The sequence below is a fragment of the Macrobrachium nipponense genome, chromosome 31 (assembly GCF_015104395.2).
Source record: "Macrobrachium nipponense isolate FS-2020 chromosome 31, ASM1510439v2, whole genome shotgun sequence".
NCBI classification, from domain to species: Eukaryota; Metazoa; Arthropoda; class Malacostraca; order Decapoda; family Palaemonidae; genus Macrobrachium; species Macrobrachium nipponense.
Window position 1 is genome coordinate 7,523,996 of NC_061093.1, and position 12,490 is coordinate 7,536,485.

The following is a 12,490-nucleotide window of genomic DNA, read 5'->3' on the forward strand; positions in this document are numbered from 1 at the left end:
TATATTAAGCAAGCCTTCTTTTGACTATGTTGTTCTTTGTAAAATCAGTTTGCCACAGTAAAGAGTCCGAACAGGACCGAAAGTACTTGGCTATCTCGCTTTTTAATTTTTTTCCTTCGTGGCAAAAAACTTTATATATATATATACTACTATATATATATAATATATATATATATATATATATATAGATGTAATATATCTAATATACCTATATATATATATATATATATAATATATATATATATAATATATAGATACTATATATATATATATACCTATGATATAGTATATATATATATATATACATACATACATATACATAATATACATATATACATCACTTTACATATATACATATATAATAATATATATATACATATCCATACCTATACATATATATACAGATTACATAATATATATCACATATATATATATATATATAATAATATATATATATAGATCTATATATAAATATATTATAGATTATTATAAATTTTGAACATTTGGGTAAAAATCTATATAGACAATTATTATATATATATATAGAGATATATATATATATATATATATATATATATATATATATATTGTATATTATATATAGAATAGAATTATGGTATATAATGAGATAGATATATCTATATATATATATTATATATAGAGATATATATATATATATGTATATATATTATTATACCATATATATATGTATATCATATTATATATATATAGATATATATATAGTATATATATATACATATATATTTATCATAAATAATATATATATATACTATCTGAAGTATGATTCTCAGACATCAATTCAGGAAAGCCGAAGACACATGGATGTTTTAAAAGAAGATTTATTCATTAAGAAACGTTTCGCACATGACTATGTGCATCATCAGTCTGCAAAATGACAAAATAATAACATTTAAAATAGTAAAAATACACAGGATTCTTAAAAAGATAATTAAAAAACATTAAAAGACCAAAAAAAAAAGGAAGCAAAGTAAAAACAACTGCTGTTACACCAACCTCCAGGTACAACGGAAGAAGATAGAATGAACAAAGAAGGAACACCAACCTCCCAAGACGACTATGCCGAATATATTTGAGCAGAAGAGCAACCACCGTTTAACGATGGGAGGAGTCTTTTAATATATAATGACTCTAGGGTAGTCAGATTAATCTGCATCCTTAGAATACCCTAATATGGTAAAGTGCTGCTTCTTGACCTCAATTTTACAATTGATAGCATGATTTTTTATATTTGAATGTTCAGGTCTACTCAATCTTTGCCTCGTTCTAAAACTATACCCTAACTGACTACAATAACGCATCTGCAACAACCTTTTCGTTGATCCAATATAAGTACCAGGACATCCTGGGCATGTAAACTTAAAGACCACATTGGATCTCATGAAGGGATGCAGACGGTCCTTGAAGCCAAACAAGGAGCCAATTTTACTGGGATTATTTGATATCAATTTTAAATTAATGCACGATATTTCAGTTTCAATAATTTGTTTCAGTTTATGTGAAAATTTTGAGTTAAAAATATAAGGGATTGAAGCATAAATAAGTTTTTCGGAACATTAAAAATCGGTGTGTCAGGATGAAAATAACTAGTTAAAAGTTTGTTGACGATTCTAAAAACTAGATCCTTTGGAAATTAATTTTGTTGAAAGAAAGTAGTTAAAAATTCAATCTCCTTATGAAATATGGCCCAACTGGACGAGTATCTAAGAGCCCTGTACACTAAAGTATAGATGGTATTTAATTTAAAACTGGTTTGACAAGCACTGTAGAAACTATTTGCAAGACCTGTATAAGTTTTCTTTCTGTAAACGGCAGTAGTAAAAACAGAATTAACTCTCGTGATTAAAAGATCTAAAAACGGTAAACAATTATCTTTCTCCAATTCCATAGTAAAATTAATGTTACGGTGTTGCTGATTAAGAAAATCTAAAAACTGAGTGGCCTGCCACTGATACTTAAAAAGAACAAAGGTATCGTCTACATACCTTCCATAAAACAATGGTTTAAAAGACCACGGACAACAATCTAAGATTTTTTTTTCTAAAAAAGAAATAACGAGATTTGCTAATAAAGTTCTGAATGGAGAACTCATAGTAACACCATCTACCTGAGAGTGCAACTTTTTATCAAAAATAAACATAGAATATTGCACATCAAATTCTAGAAGTTGTTTAAAAAGAGACCTAGTAAAACCATGAAATGTAAAATGGCCATCTGGGAAAACCCTGTTTAAAATAATCTCTATAGTCTCGTTTAAGGGAACATTCGTAAATAAAGACTCATCATCAAAGCTTGACATATACAGGTCACCATCCTGACTAATGATTTGGTTTTGAAATTCATAACCATTCTTTAAAATAAAATGACTAGAAGTACACTTGTTAAGGAGAGAAACCAGATATTTGAAATCGAAAAAGAAGTGCTATTAACTCTGCCATAATAGGTCTTATAGGAATTCCATCTTTGTGAAATTTTGGTAGCCCATACAAAATACTGATGGAAGAACCGCCTACATACAACTTTTGGTAGGTTTTATCATCAATAATGTTGTCAGATTTTATGTTTTTTAAGAATCTGTTAATACGATCCTCTCGCTTATAAATGCCTAAAGAGTTAGGTTTACCGTGAGCTACAAACATAGAAGCGTCCGACAGCATGTCTTCAATCTTATTGACATAATCATTCTTATTCAATAATACAACTCTTTTGCCCTTGTCTAGCTTGCAGATCACTAGGTCCTCCCGTTTCCTAAGTGAAAGCAAAAGTTCCAAATCATCCAAATTTGGATATGCAAAAAACTTGAGTAATTTACCAAAAAAAAATGGCTGCTCTTATACATAAGACTTATGCACAATTAATGGTTACGTGGACTTACGATATTAACGCATTTGTAGGATGAGTCCGGTGTTAAAGTATGACGTAAAGCACTTTTTATGTTTGTAGTTTTATTTATATACAATAAGTTAAGATGCATTGTGTCATTATAAATTAATCATTGGATGACATCGCGATATCCTTAGCCATTACTGAGGACTGGCATAGGAGCGTGATGGTGCTGCTACGGAGGATTCACGTGGTGCTCCTTCGACGATGCCCCTGGCTCGTTCCTCGGCGAAGGCGATCTGGTCGAGCACGAACTGGGGAATCGGGTGGGGGAACTCGGGAGCCACCGGCAGGTGGTTACCCTGAGGCTGGAAGCCGTTCTCATTGGCCACAAAGGTCAGTTCCACTGGGGTGCCATCAGGAGCTGTGTATCTGAGGTGATAGAATGCTGATGTTAATGAAATACAATGATGTAATATTATTAGTCATTCATAACAAATTCTACAGATGTGACTGAGTAAAGCTGTCGTGGGAAATGTAAAATACTCACGAAAGTCTTCCGGAACTGGCAACAGCTCCAGCAACTCCTGGGGATCCTGACTCTGAGTAGACGATGCCGTTGGCTGTTTCGACGTCGACATTGTAGCTTCCGTCGTCGCCGCTGACTCTTTCGTCCCTGACGATGGCGATGACAGGGGCGTCGACGCTTCTTGCGTGGGAAGAGAGAGCAGCTGGAGCCTCGTAACCCTGAGGGGCAGCGAGGGCTACGGCAGCCAATACGGAAAGCAATACCTGTAAGACCATATCCGATTTCACTTTTTTGGAATTAGACTTCAGATTTATGTTACGAACGTTGGTAATTAAACCATATACTACAGAGTAGTAATAGAAAACCGAAATGAGAGAGAGGTTTAGAAAGAAAAATTCAAAATAAGAATTTACTCTGAAAAATTTACTTTTACAAAATATGCTCCACTTTGATAAGTAAATTCTTGGAACGTTATTTGATTTAATAATATAACTGCATGCGTTTATGTCAAGCATGCAGGGCTACTATATGTCGACGATGTGAACACAACGTGATTCTATTCACTAATTGAAACAAATAGATGAAATCTTACAGCAAGGAGTAGAAGGAACTTACACACTTCATATCGAACGATTGTAAGAAACTGTGACGAATCCTTTTGACTGACTGCTTTTATACGGGTTGCTTCCGACCTCGACATCAGGTGCCAGGCCTTATTTTTGATCTTGTTGCAGGGTCATGGAAAAAGGTCAAAAGAAAGGTCCTATGCTGATATCAGGATTTGTTATAATAAGCCAATGAAAGTTATACTAGATACCGTTACCAAACGTGTTGTCATTTTTAAAAGTCGATTTAGCTTGTTTTGTCATTTGACTAGATTTTGAAGTAAAAGGCCAGATTTCATTTTTCTTTCTTGGATATTCTCAATGTATCTGTCCAAATTGTTCTTATTTTAACCAATATATATGTGTGTATATATATAATTATATATATATAATATATATGTATATATACATGTAATTATTATATATATATAATATATATATACATGTATATATATACATATAATACATATATGTATATAATATAGTATATGTATATATATAATAATAATATCAATATATACACATACATATGTATATACATATATATATGTGTGCGTGTATGTTTATGATTATAGTCAGACTGACCCATAATTTACATATCTCTTATTACCACTAAGGTTTCAGCTTTATTTCCAAGCCGGTTATGTCCATATATATATACACACGACATACACCTACACATTCGTAGGTATATATATATATATATATATATATATATATATATATATATATATATATATATAGATAGATAGATAGATAGATAGATAGATAGATAGATAGATATGAATAATTGTCACATCACCGTGATTCATATAAATTGTTCGAAATACAAATGAGCCTTAATATCTACCTCGTATTGATGTATATCAATTCCGAGGTAAAACAAATAAGATATTACAGGACATTTATAGTTCCAATAATTTATATGAATCACGGTGATGTGATAATTATTCATAATATGGCTACGTTCGTCAAACGATCGAATTTGCTAACATGGTAGAGGGGTTTAGATATCAATTCTAATTACGAATAACCGAGTTCGACGGTGATTTGTAAGGTCAGAATCGGTATAAACTTATAACCTCGTTTGTTAGCCGAATCGTTAACATCCCTGTCATCTTGATTTCGTCCCTGTCTGCTGGACAGTGGTTCGATCCCATGAGGGGACGAAATTAATATCAACTAAAAAGTTCCCCTCCGGTTTACATATATGAAAATACATCAATTCCGAGGTAGAGCGAATTAGATATTAAAGGACATTTGTAGCTCGAAATATAAATATATAAATATATATATATATATATATATATATATATATATATATATATATATATATATGTCTATATCTATCTATATATATATATATATATATATATATATATATATATATATATATATATATATATGTATATATATATATATATATGTGTGTGTGTGTGTGTGTGTGTGTGTGTGTGTGTGTGGTATACATGCATATACGTTTTAAGTGTGATAACACTTGCAAAGAATTTTCCATTCTTCTCTCAAAGCAATTTTATTCTTGTATTTTGTTACTCAAATCCAACACTAACATTAAATTTGACATTAATTTGGCAGCAGGCACCACGTGAAAGACTAATGGTGTAGTCGACCATAGGGTGACTTCACATGATATTTCTCCAAACATTCTCATTTGGCTTGCTTCTGCCCTCAGAAGTTAGGGACGATCTGTCTCAACTGAAAAGAGGCATGAACGAAAAGTACCAGAAATTTCGTCTGGCAACCGCCCTTCCACCATTTGATAGCACCTGACTATTTTGAAAGGCATCAAGGTCGCTCTTCTGTTACCTGATATCAACAATCAAATCACATCTGACATTAGTCCCACCAGACCGAGGGTACAAAAATGAACTGAACACAAGAAATTTATCAGTGCAGATCAAAATGAATCGTATCGCTGTAAACTATCTTATATTAACTATATTATCTCCCACTTCCACGCCAATGTTAGTTTCTGTTTGGTGAAAACTGATGTAAAATAAAGCCTTATTTTGTACACAGATATAAGACCTATGTGGCTAGTATTGGCTAATCATGACTCTAAACTTGAAATTTCCATATATGTTTCTCGAATGTGTTTTCTTTCTGAAGATTTTGCTACGCTTGTAAAACAACTTTGTTCCGATTCCTTTCACTTAGTATAGTTGAGTGTTCTATGCCAGAGGGAGCGAATCGCTTTATTTTAAAGTGAAGACTCAATCGCCTGGTAATCCTACAACCAGTGACGACCTCTTCTCTTTTTCCGAGACTTCACCAATAATCGAGACTTCTGCTTCAGTCTATGGTCCGGCCATGTTCTTCTCTGAATGCAATTGGTTTGATAATAGTTCTAACTCATCTCCCTACATATTCCAATCCATCATAACAATTAATTTTAAATTGTGCAACATTACCGAAGTGAACTCTAATAAGAAAAGACTTGTAGAGAGTAAAATATGTCGTCCCACTTTCATTATTTATACTTACTGCTCTCCATGAGAATCACCAACCCAATTTACTTCCTATGGCAAGGGCTTGTGGGGAGGCAAAAGTATTTTTTCTAGATAATCAATCTTTACTCCGATCTTCTTCAAATGCCCTTCTTTTCTATGGAGAATAACTAAACTTACGCGTGCAGACTATTTTCATGTCAATCATGATAAAAAGTGGCCCCGTGATTTCCTTTTATGGTAGAGACTTTGGTCACATTCATTCAAGCATAAAGGCGTCCGTCCTACATGCAGTTCCTTACAGGTGATGATTTCTGTTGATTGCACTAAATGTACTTGAACATTTAAAGTTTAGAATCATATCCATTCGGTTCCTTTTCCTGATCCATCTGCCTGCATTAGTTAGTTAATAAGTGTGTTTATTATTTGCTTTTTCCTTATGTCTCACGTTTATCATTGTTTTTACCATCTCTGTTACCCTTGTGAGGTACATCTTTCAGATATACATGCAGATGAGCATTTGCATGCATACAGTATCAGTCATTAATAGCATGCTATATCAGTTCGTAATTATGTATTTTTTTACAACAACGGACATTTGCTGCGAATAGTAGAAACGTTGTCGGCCTTCTGAACTCGGATATTAGTTAGTTGGAGTTATGACCGATACTGGAATGGAGGCCCTACGAGATTTTGCTAAGATCTTTAAACAACCTTTGGGGAAGGGAGAAAGACTGACTAACGGTAGAAACCTCATCCCACAGATACGTGATGAGGATCTGGATTCATCCCCTTCATACATACATAGATATATTCTTACATACATACATATACACATATTTAAAGTACAAAACAATCTTTACATTCAGAAAATAGTAGCAATCTATACATATCAGTACGTAAGTTACGATATTACCGGTGGGGTGATTTTGGTGTTACGGTATGACGGAAAATACTGTTTTATGCTCGTAGTTGTATTTATTTACAATAAGTTAATATACATTGTGTTATTATAAATTAATCGTTGGATGACATCGAGTTATCCTTATCCATTACTGAGGACTGGCGTAGGAGCGTGATGGTGCTGCCACGGAGGATTCACGTGGTGCTCCTTCGATGATGCCCCTGGCTCGTTGTTCCTCGGCGAAGGCGATCTGGTCGAGCACGAACTGGGGAATCGGGTGGGGGAACTCGGGAGCCACCGGCAGGTGGTTACCCTGAGGCTGGAAGCCGTTCTCATTGGCCACAAAGGTCAGTTCCACTGGGGTGCCATCAGGAGCTGTGTATCTGAGGGGATAGAATGTTTATGTTAATGAATTATATGAAGAAATATTATTTGAGTTGTTCATAATAAATTCTGCAGATGTTACTGAGTAAAGCTGTCGTGGGAAATGTAAAATACTCACGAAAGTCTTCCGGAACTGGCAACAGCTCCAGCAACTCCTGGTGATCCTGACTCTGAGTAGACGATGCCGTTGGCTGTTTCGACATCGACGTTGTAACTTCCGTCGTCGCCGCTGACTCTTTCGTCCCTGACGATGGCGATGACAGGGGCGTCGACGCTTCTTGCGTGGGAAGAGAGAGCAGCTGGAGCCTCGTAGCCCTGAGGGGCAGCGAGGGCTACGGCAGCCAAGACGGAAAGCAATACCTGTAAGACCATATCCTATTTCACTTTTTTGGAATTAGACTTCAGATTTATGTTACGAACGTTGGTAATTAAACCGTATACTACAAAGTAGTAAAGGAGAACCGAAATGAGAGAGAGGTTTAGGAAGAAATATCCAAAATAAGAATTTACTCTGAAAAATTTACTTTGACAAAATATGCTTCACTTCTTGGAACGTTATTTGATTTAATAAGATAACTGCACGCTTTCATATCAAGCATGCAGGGCTACTATATGTCAACAATGTGAACACAACGTGATTCTATTCACTAATTGAAACCAGTAGATGAAATCTTACAGCAAGGAGTAGAATGAACTTACACACTTCATATCGAACGATTGAAAGGAACTGTGACGAATCCTTTTGACTGACTGCTTTTATACGGGTCGCTACCGACCTCGACATCAGGTGCCAGGCCTTATTTTTGATCTTGTTGCAGGATCATGGAAAAAGGTCAAAAGAAAGGTTCTATGCTGATCTCCGGATCTATTATAATAAGCCAATGAAAGTTATACTAGATACCGTTACCAAACGTGTTGTCATTTTTATAAGTTTGTAGTTTGACTAGATTTTGCAGTAAAAAGCCAGATTTCATTTTTCTCTTCTTGGATATTCTCAATGTATCTGTCCAAATTGTTCTAATTTTAACTAATACATATGTGTAAATATATATATATATATATATATATATATATATATATATATATATATATATATATTATATATGAATAATTATCACATCACCATGATTCATATCAATTATTAGAGCTACAAATGTCCTTTAATATCTACTTCTGAATTGATATATATCAATTCCGAGGTAAAGCGAATTAGATATTAAAGGACATTTGTAGTTCGAATAATTTATATGAATCACGGTGATCTGATAATTATTCATAATATGGCTACGTTCGTCAAATGATCGAATTTGCTAACATGGTAGAGGGGGTTAGATATCAATTCTAATTACGAATAACCGAGTTCGACGGTGATTTGTAAGGTCAGAATCGGTATAAACTTATAACCTCGTTTGTTAGCCGAATCGTTAACATCAGTGTCATCTTGATTTCGTCCTCCGGTTTACATATATTGGGAAATACATCAATTCCGAGGTAGAGCGAATTAGATATTAAAGGACATTTGTAGCAAATATTAATAATATTAATAATATATATATATATATATAATATATTAATTATAATTAATATATATAATATATAAATTATATATTATATATATTATATATATAATATTATAATATTAATATATATATAATATATATATATTATATATTAATATATATAATATATAATGCATCACTTATATAGACTCACCGCATTAGGCAGGGGAAGGAAGCGGAAGCACGAAGACTCAAAGATTCGGTCTATACTAGATTTAGTATTGGTTTTAGTTGACATTTCTCGACCCTTGGTCCCAAAATCGGAAAGTCTAAATTTACGACAGTATTCCATTGTCTGAAAATGAAAATATAGAAAAAACGAAAATTGTAAAATCGAATACACTTTCAAGGGTAACTGATTTTCCCATTGACATTTTCGTTCGTTTTTATAAGTTTATTTTTAACGTAATACATACCTGATGTGATCACGGGTCGAGAGACGTCGAATATTCTAGTAATGATAGAGACCGAATATAGAGACCGAATCTCTGAGTTTTCCCGTAGCCTGATATCCTGCTATATATATTATATATATATATATATATATATATATATATATATATATATATATATATATATATATCATTCGGGCTACAAATGTCCTTTAATATCTAATTCGCTCTAACTCGGAATTGATATATTTTCATAAATGTACCGAAGGGGAATTTTTTAGTTGATAATAATTTCGTCCCCTCATGGGATCGAACCACCGTCCAGTGGACGGGAATGAAATCAGGTACAGTCAGTGACGTTATCCAGTCGGCCAACAGAGAGGCTATAAGTTTTATATCGATTCTGGCCTTACAAATTCACCGTCGACCTCGGTGATGTGATAATTATTCATTACAAGGCTACTTGGGTCAAAACGTTTTAATTGGCTAACATGGTAGAGGGGGTTTCATATCGATTCTAATTACGAAAACACTGATGTCGACGGTGAATTTGTAAGGCCAGAATCGATATAAAACTTATAGCCTCTCTGTTGGCCGACTGGATAACGTCACTGGCCGTTCCTGATTTCGTTCCCGTCCACTGGACGGTGGTTCGATCCCATGAGGGGACGAAATTATTATCAACTAAAAAATTCCCCTTCGGTACATATATGAAAATATATCAATTCTGAGGTAGAGCGAATTAGATATTAAAGGACATTTGTAGCTAGAATGATCTATATGAATCACGGTGATGTGATAATTATTCATTACAAGGATACTTTGGTTAAAACGTTCTAATTGGCTAACATGGTAGAGGGGGTTTCATATCGATTCTATTTACGAAAACACCGAGGTTGACCGTGAATTTGTAAGGCCAGAATCGATATAAAACTTATAGCCTCTCTGTTGGCCGACTGGATAACGTCACTGGCCGTTCCTGATTTCGTTCCCGTCCACTGGACGGTGGTTCGATCCCATGAGGGGACGAAATTATTATCAACTAAAATATTCCCCTTCGGTACATATATGAAAAATATATCATTCCGTTAGAGCGAATTAGATATTAAAGGACATTTGTAGCTCGAATGATCTATATGAATCACGGTGATGTGATAATTATTATATATATATATATATATATATATATATATATATATATATATATATATATATATATATATGCATGTATGTATGTATATATATAGTTTCCATGTGAAATCATTCCTTATCAGTGTGATAATACTTGCAAATAATTTTCATTTCTTCTCTCAAAGCAATTTTATTCTTGTATTCTGTTACTCACATCCAACACTAACATTAAATTTGACATTAATTTGGCCGCAGGCACCACGTGAAAGACTAATGGTGCAGTTGGCCATAAGGTGACTGTCAGATCTTAATTTCACCCAATATTTCTCCAAACTTCTAATTCGTTTGCTTTTGCCTCAGAATTAGAAAGATTTGCCTCAACTGAAAAGAGGCAAGAACGAAAAGTACCAGAAATGACTGGCAACCGCCCTTCCACCATTTGATAGCACCTGACTATCTTGAAAGGCTCCAAGGTCGCTCTTCTGTTACCTGAAATCAACAATCAAATCACATCTGACATTAGTCCCACCAGACCGAGGGTACAAAAATGAACTGAACACAAGAAATTTATCAGTGCAGATCAAAAGGAATCGTATCGCTGTAAAATATCTTATATTAACTATATTATCTCCCACTTCCACGCCTATGTTAGTTTCTGTTTGGTGAAAGCTGATATAAAATATAGCATTATTTTGTACACTGATGTAAAACCTATGTGGCTAGTATAGGCTAATCATGACTCTAAATATATATTCACTTTGTCGTATGAATAAAACTATAACGTGTCCAATGACAACCATAGAACTTGAAATTTCCATATATGTTTCTCGAATGTGTTTTCTTTCTGAAGATTTTGCTACGCTTGAAAAACAACTTTGTACCGATCCCTTTCACTTAGTATTGTTGAGTGTTCTATGCCAGAGGGCACGAAATGCTTTATTTTAAAGTGAAGACTCAATCGCCTGGTAATCCTACAACCAGTGACGACCTCTTCTCTTTTTCCGAGACTTCACCAATAATCGAGACTTCTGCTTCAGTCTATGGTCCGGCCATGTTCTTCTCTGAATGCAATTGGTTTGATAATAGTTCTAACTCATCTCCCTACATATTCCAAACCATCATAACAATTAATTTTAAATTGTGCAACATTACAGATGTGAATTCTAGTAAGAAAAGGCTTGTAGAGAGTAAATGTCGTCCCACTTTCATTATTTATACTTACTGCTCTCCATGAGCATCACCAACCCAATTTAATTCATATGGCAAGGGCTTGTGGGGAGGCGAAAGTATTTTTTCTAGATAATCAATCTTTACTCCGATCTTCTTAAATGCCCTTCTTTTCTATGGAGAATAACTAAACTTACGCAAGAAAGACTATTTTCATGTCAATCATACAGTATCAGTCATTGATAGCATGCTATATCAGTTCGTAATTATGTATTTTTTTACAACAACGGACATTTGCTGCAAATATTAGAAACGTTGTTGGGCTTCTGAACTGGGATATTAGTTTTCAGGAGTTATGACCGATACTGGAATGGAGGCCCTACGAGATTTTGCTAAGGTCTTTAAACAACCTTTGGGGAAGGGAGAAATACTGACTAACGGTAGAAACCTCATCTCACAGATACGTGATGAGGATCTGGATTCATCCCC

The 12,490-nt window shown here is 34.0% G+C and overlaps 2 protein-coding genes across 4 annotated transcripts; both read right to left on the reverse strand.

The window, feature by feature from the left end:
• Positions 1 to 2,973: 2,973 nt before the first annotated feature.
• LOC135206438 (cuticle protein AMP1A-like) lies at positions 2,974 to 4,135 on the reverse strand. 2 transcript variants are annotated; one of them, XM_064237816.1, is made up of 3 exons: positions 4,007 to 4,135; positions 3,413 to 3,654; positions 2,974 to 3,294 (listed from the first exon to the last, which is right to left on the reverse strand). In XM_064237816.1, the coding sequence occupies exons 1-3, from the start codon at positions 4,013 to 4,015 to the stop codon at positions 3,063 to 3,065; spliced, it is 483 nt and encodes a 160-aa protein (XP_064093886.1). In that variant the 5' UTR covers positions 4,016 to 4,135; the 3' UTR covers positions 2,974 to 3,062. The 2 variants fall into 2 exon arrangements, with proteins under 2 accessions (XP_064093886.1, XP_064093885.1); XM_064237815.1 differs by lacking the exon at positions 4,007 to 4,135 and having other exon boundaries at positions 3,413 to 3,681.
• Positions 4,136 to 7,422: 3,287 nt separating this feature from the next.
• Positions 7,423 to 8,575, reverse strand: LOC135206439 (cuticle protein AM1159-like). 2 transcript variants are annotated; one of them, XM_064237818.1, is made up of 3 exons: positions 8,452 to 8,575; positions 7,871 to 8,112; positions 7,423 to 7,751 (listed from the first exon to the last, which is right to left on the reverse strand). In XM_064237818.1, the coding sequence occupies exons 1-3, from the start codon at positions 8,458 to 8,460 to the stop codon at positions 7,517 to 7,519; spliced, it is 486 nt and encodes a 161-aa protein (XP_064093888.1). In that variant the 5' UTR covers positions 8,461 to 8,575; the 3' UTR covers positions 7,423 to 7,516. The 2 variants fall into 2 exon arrangements, with proteins under 2 accessions (XP_064093888.1, XP_064093887.1); XM_064237817.1 differs by having other exon boundaries at positions 8,429 to 8,558.
• Positions 8,576 to 12,490: the final 3,915 nt, after the last annotated feature.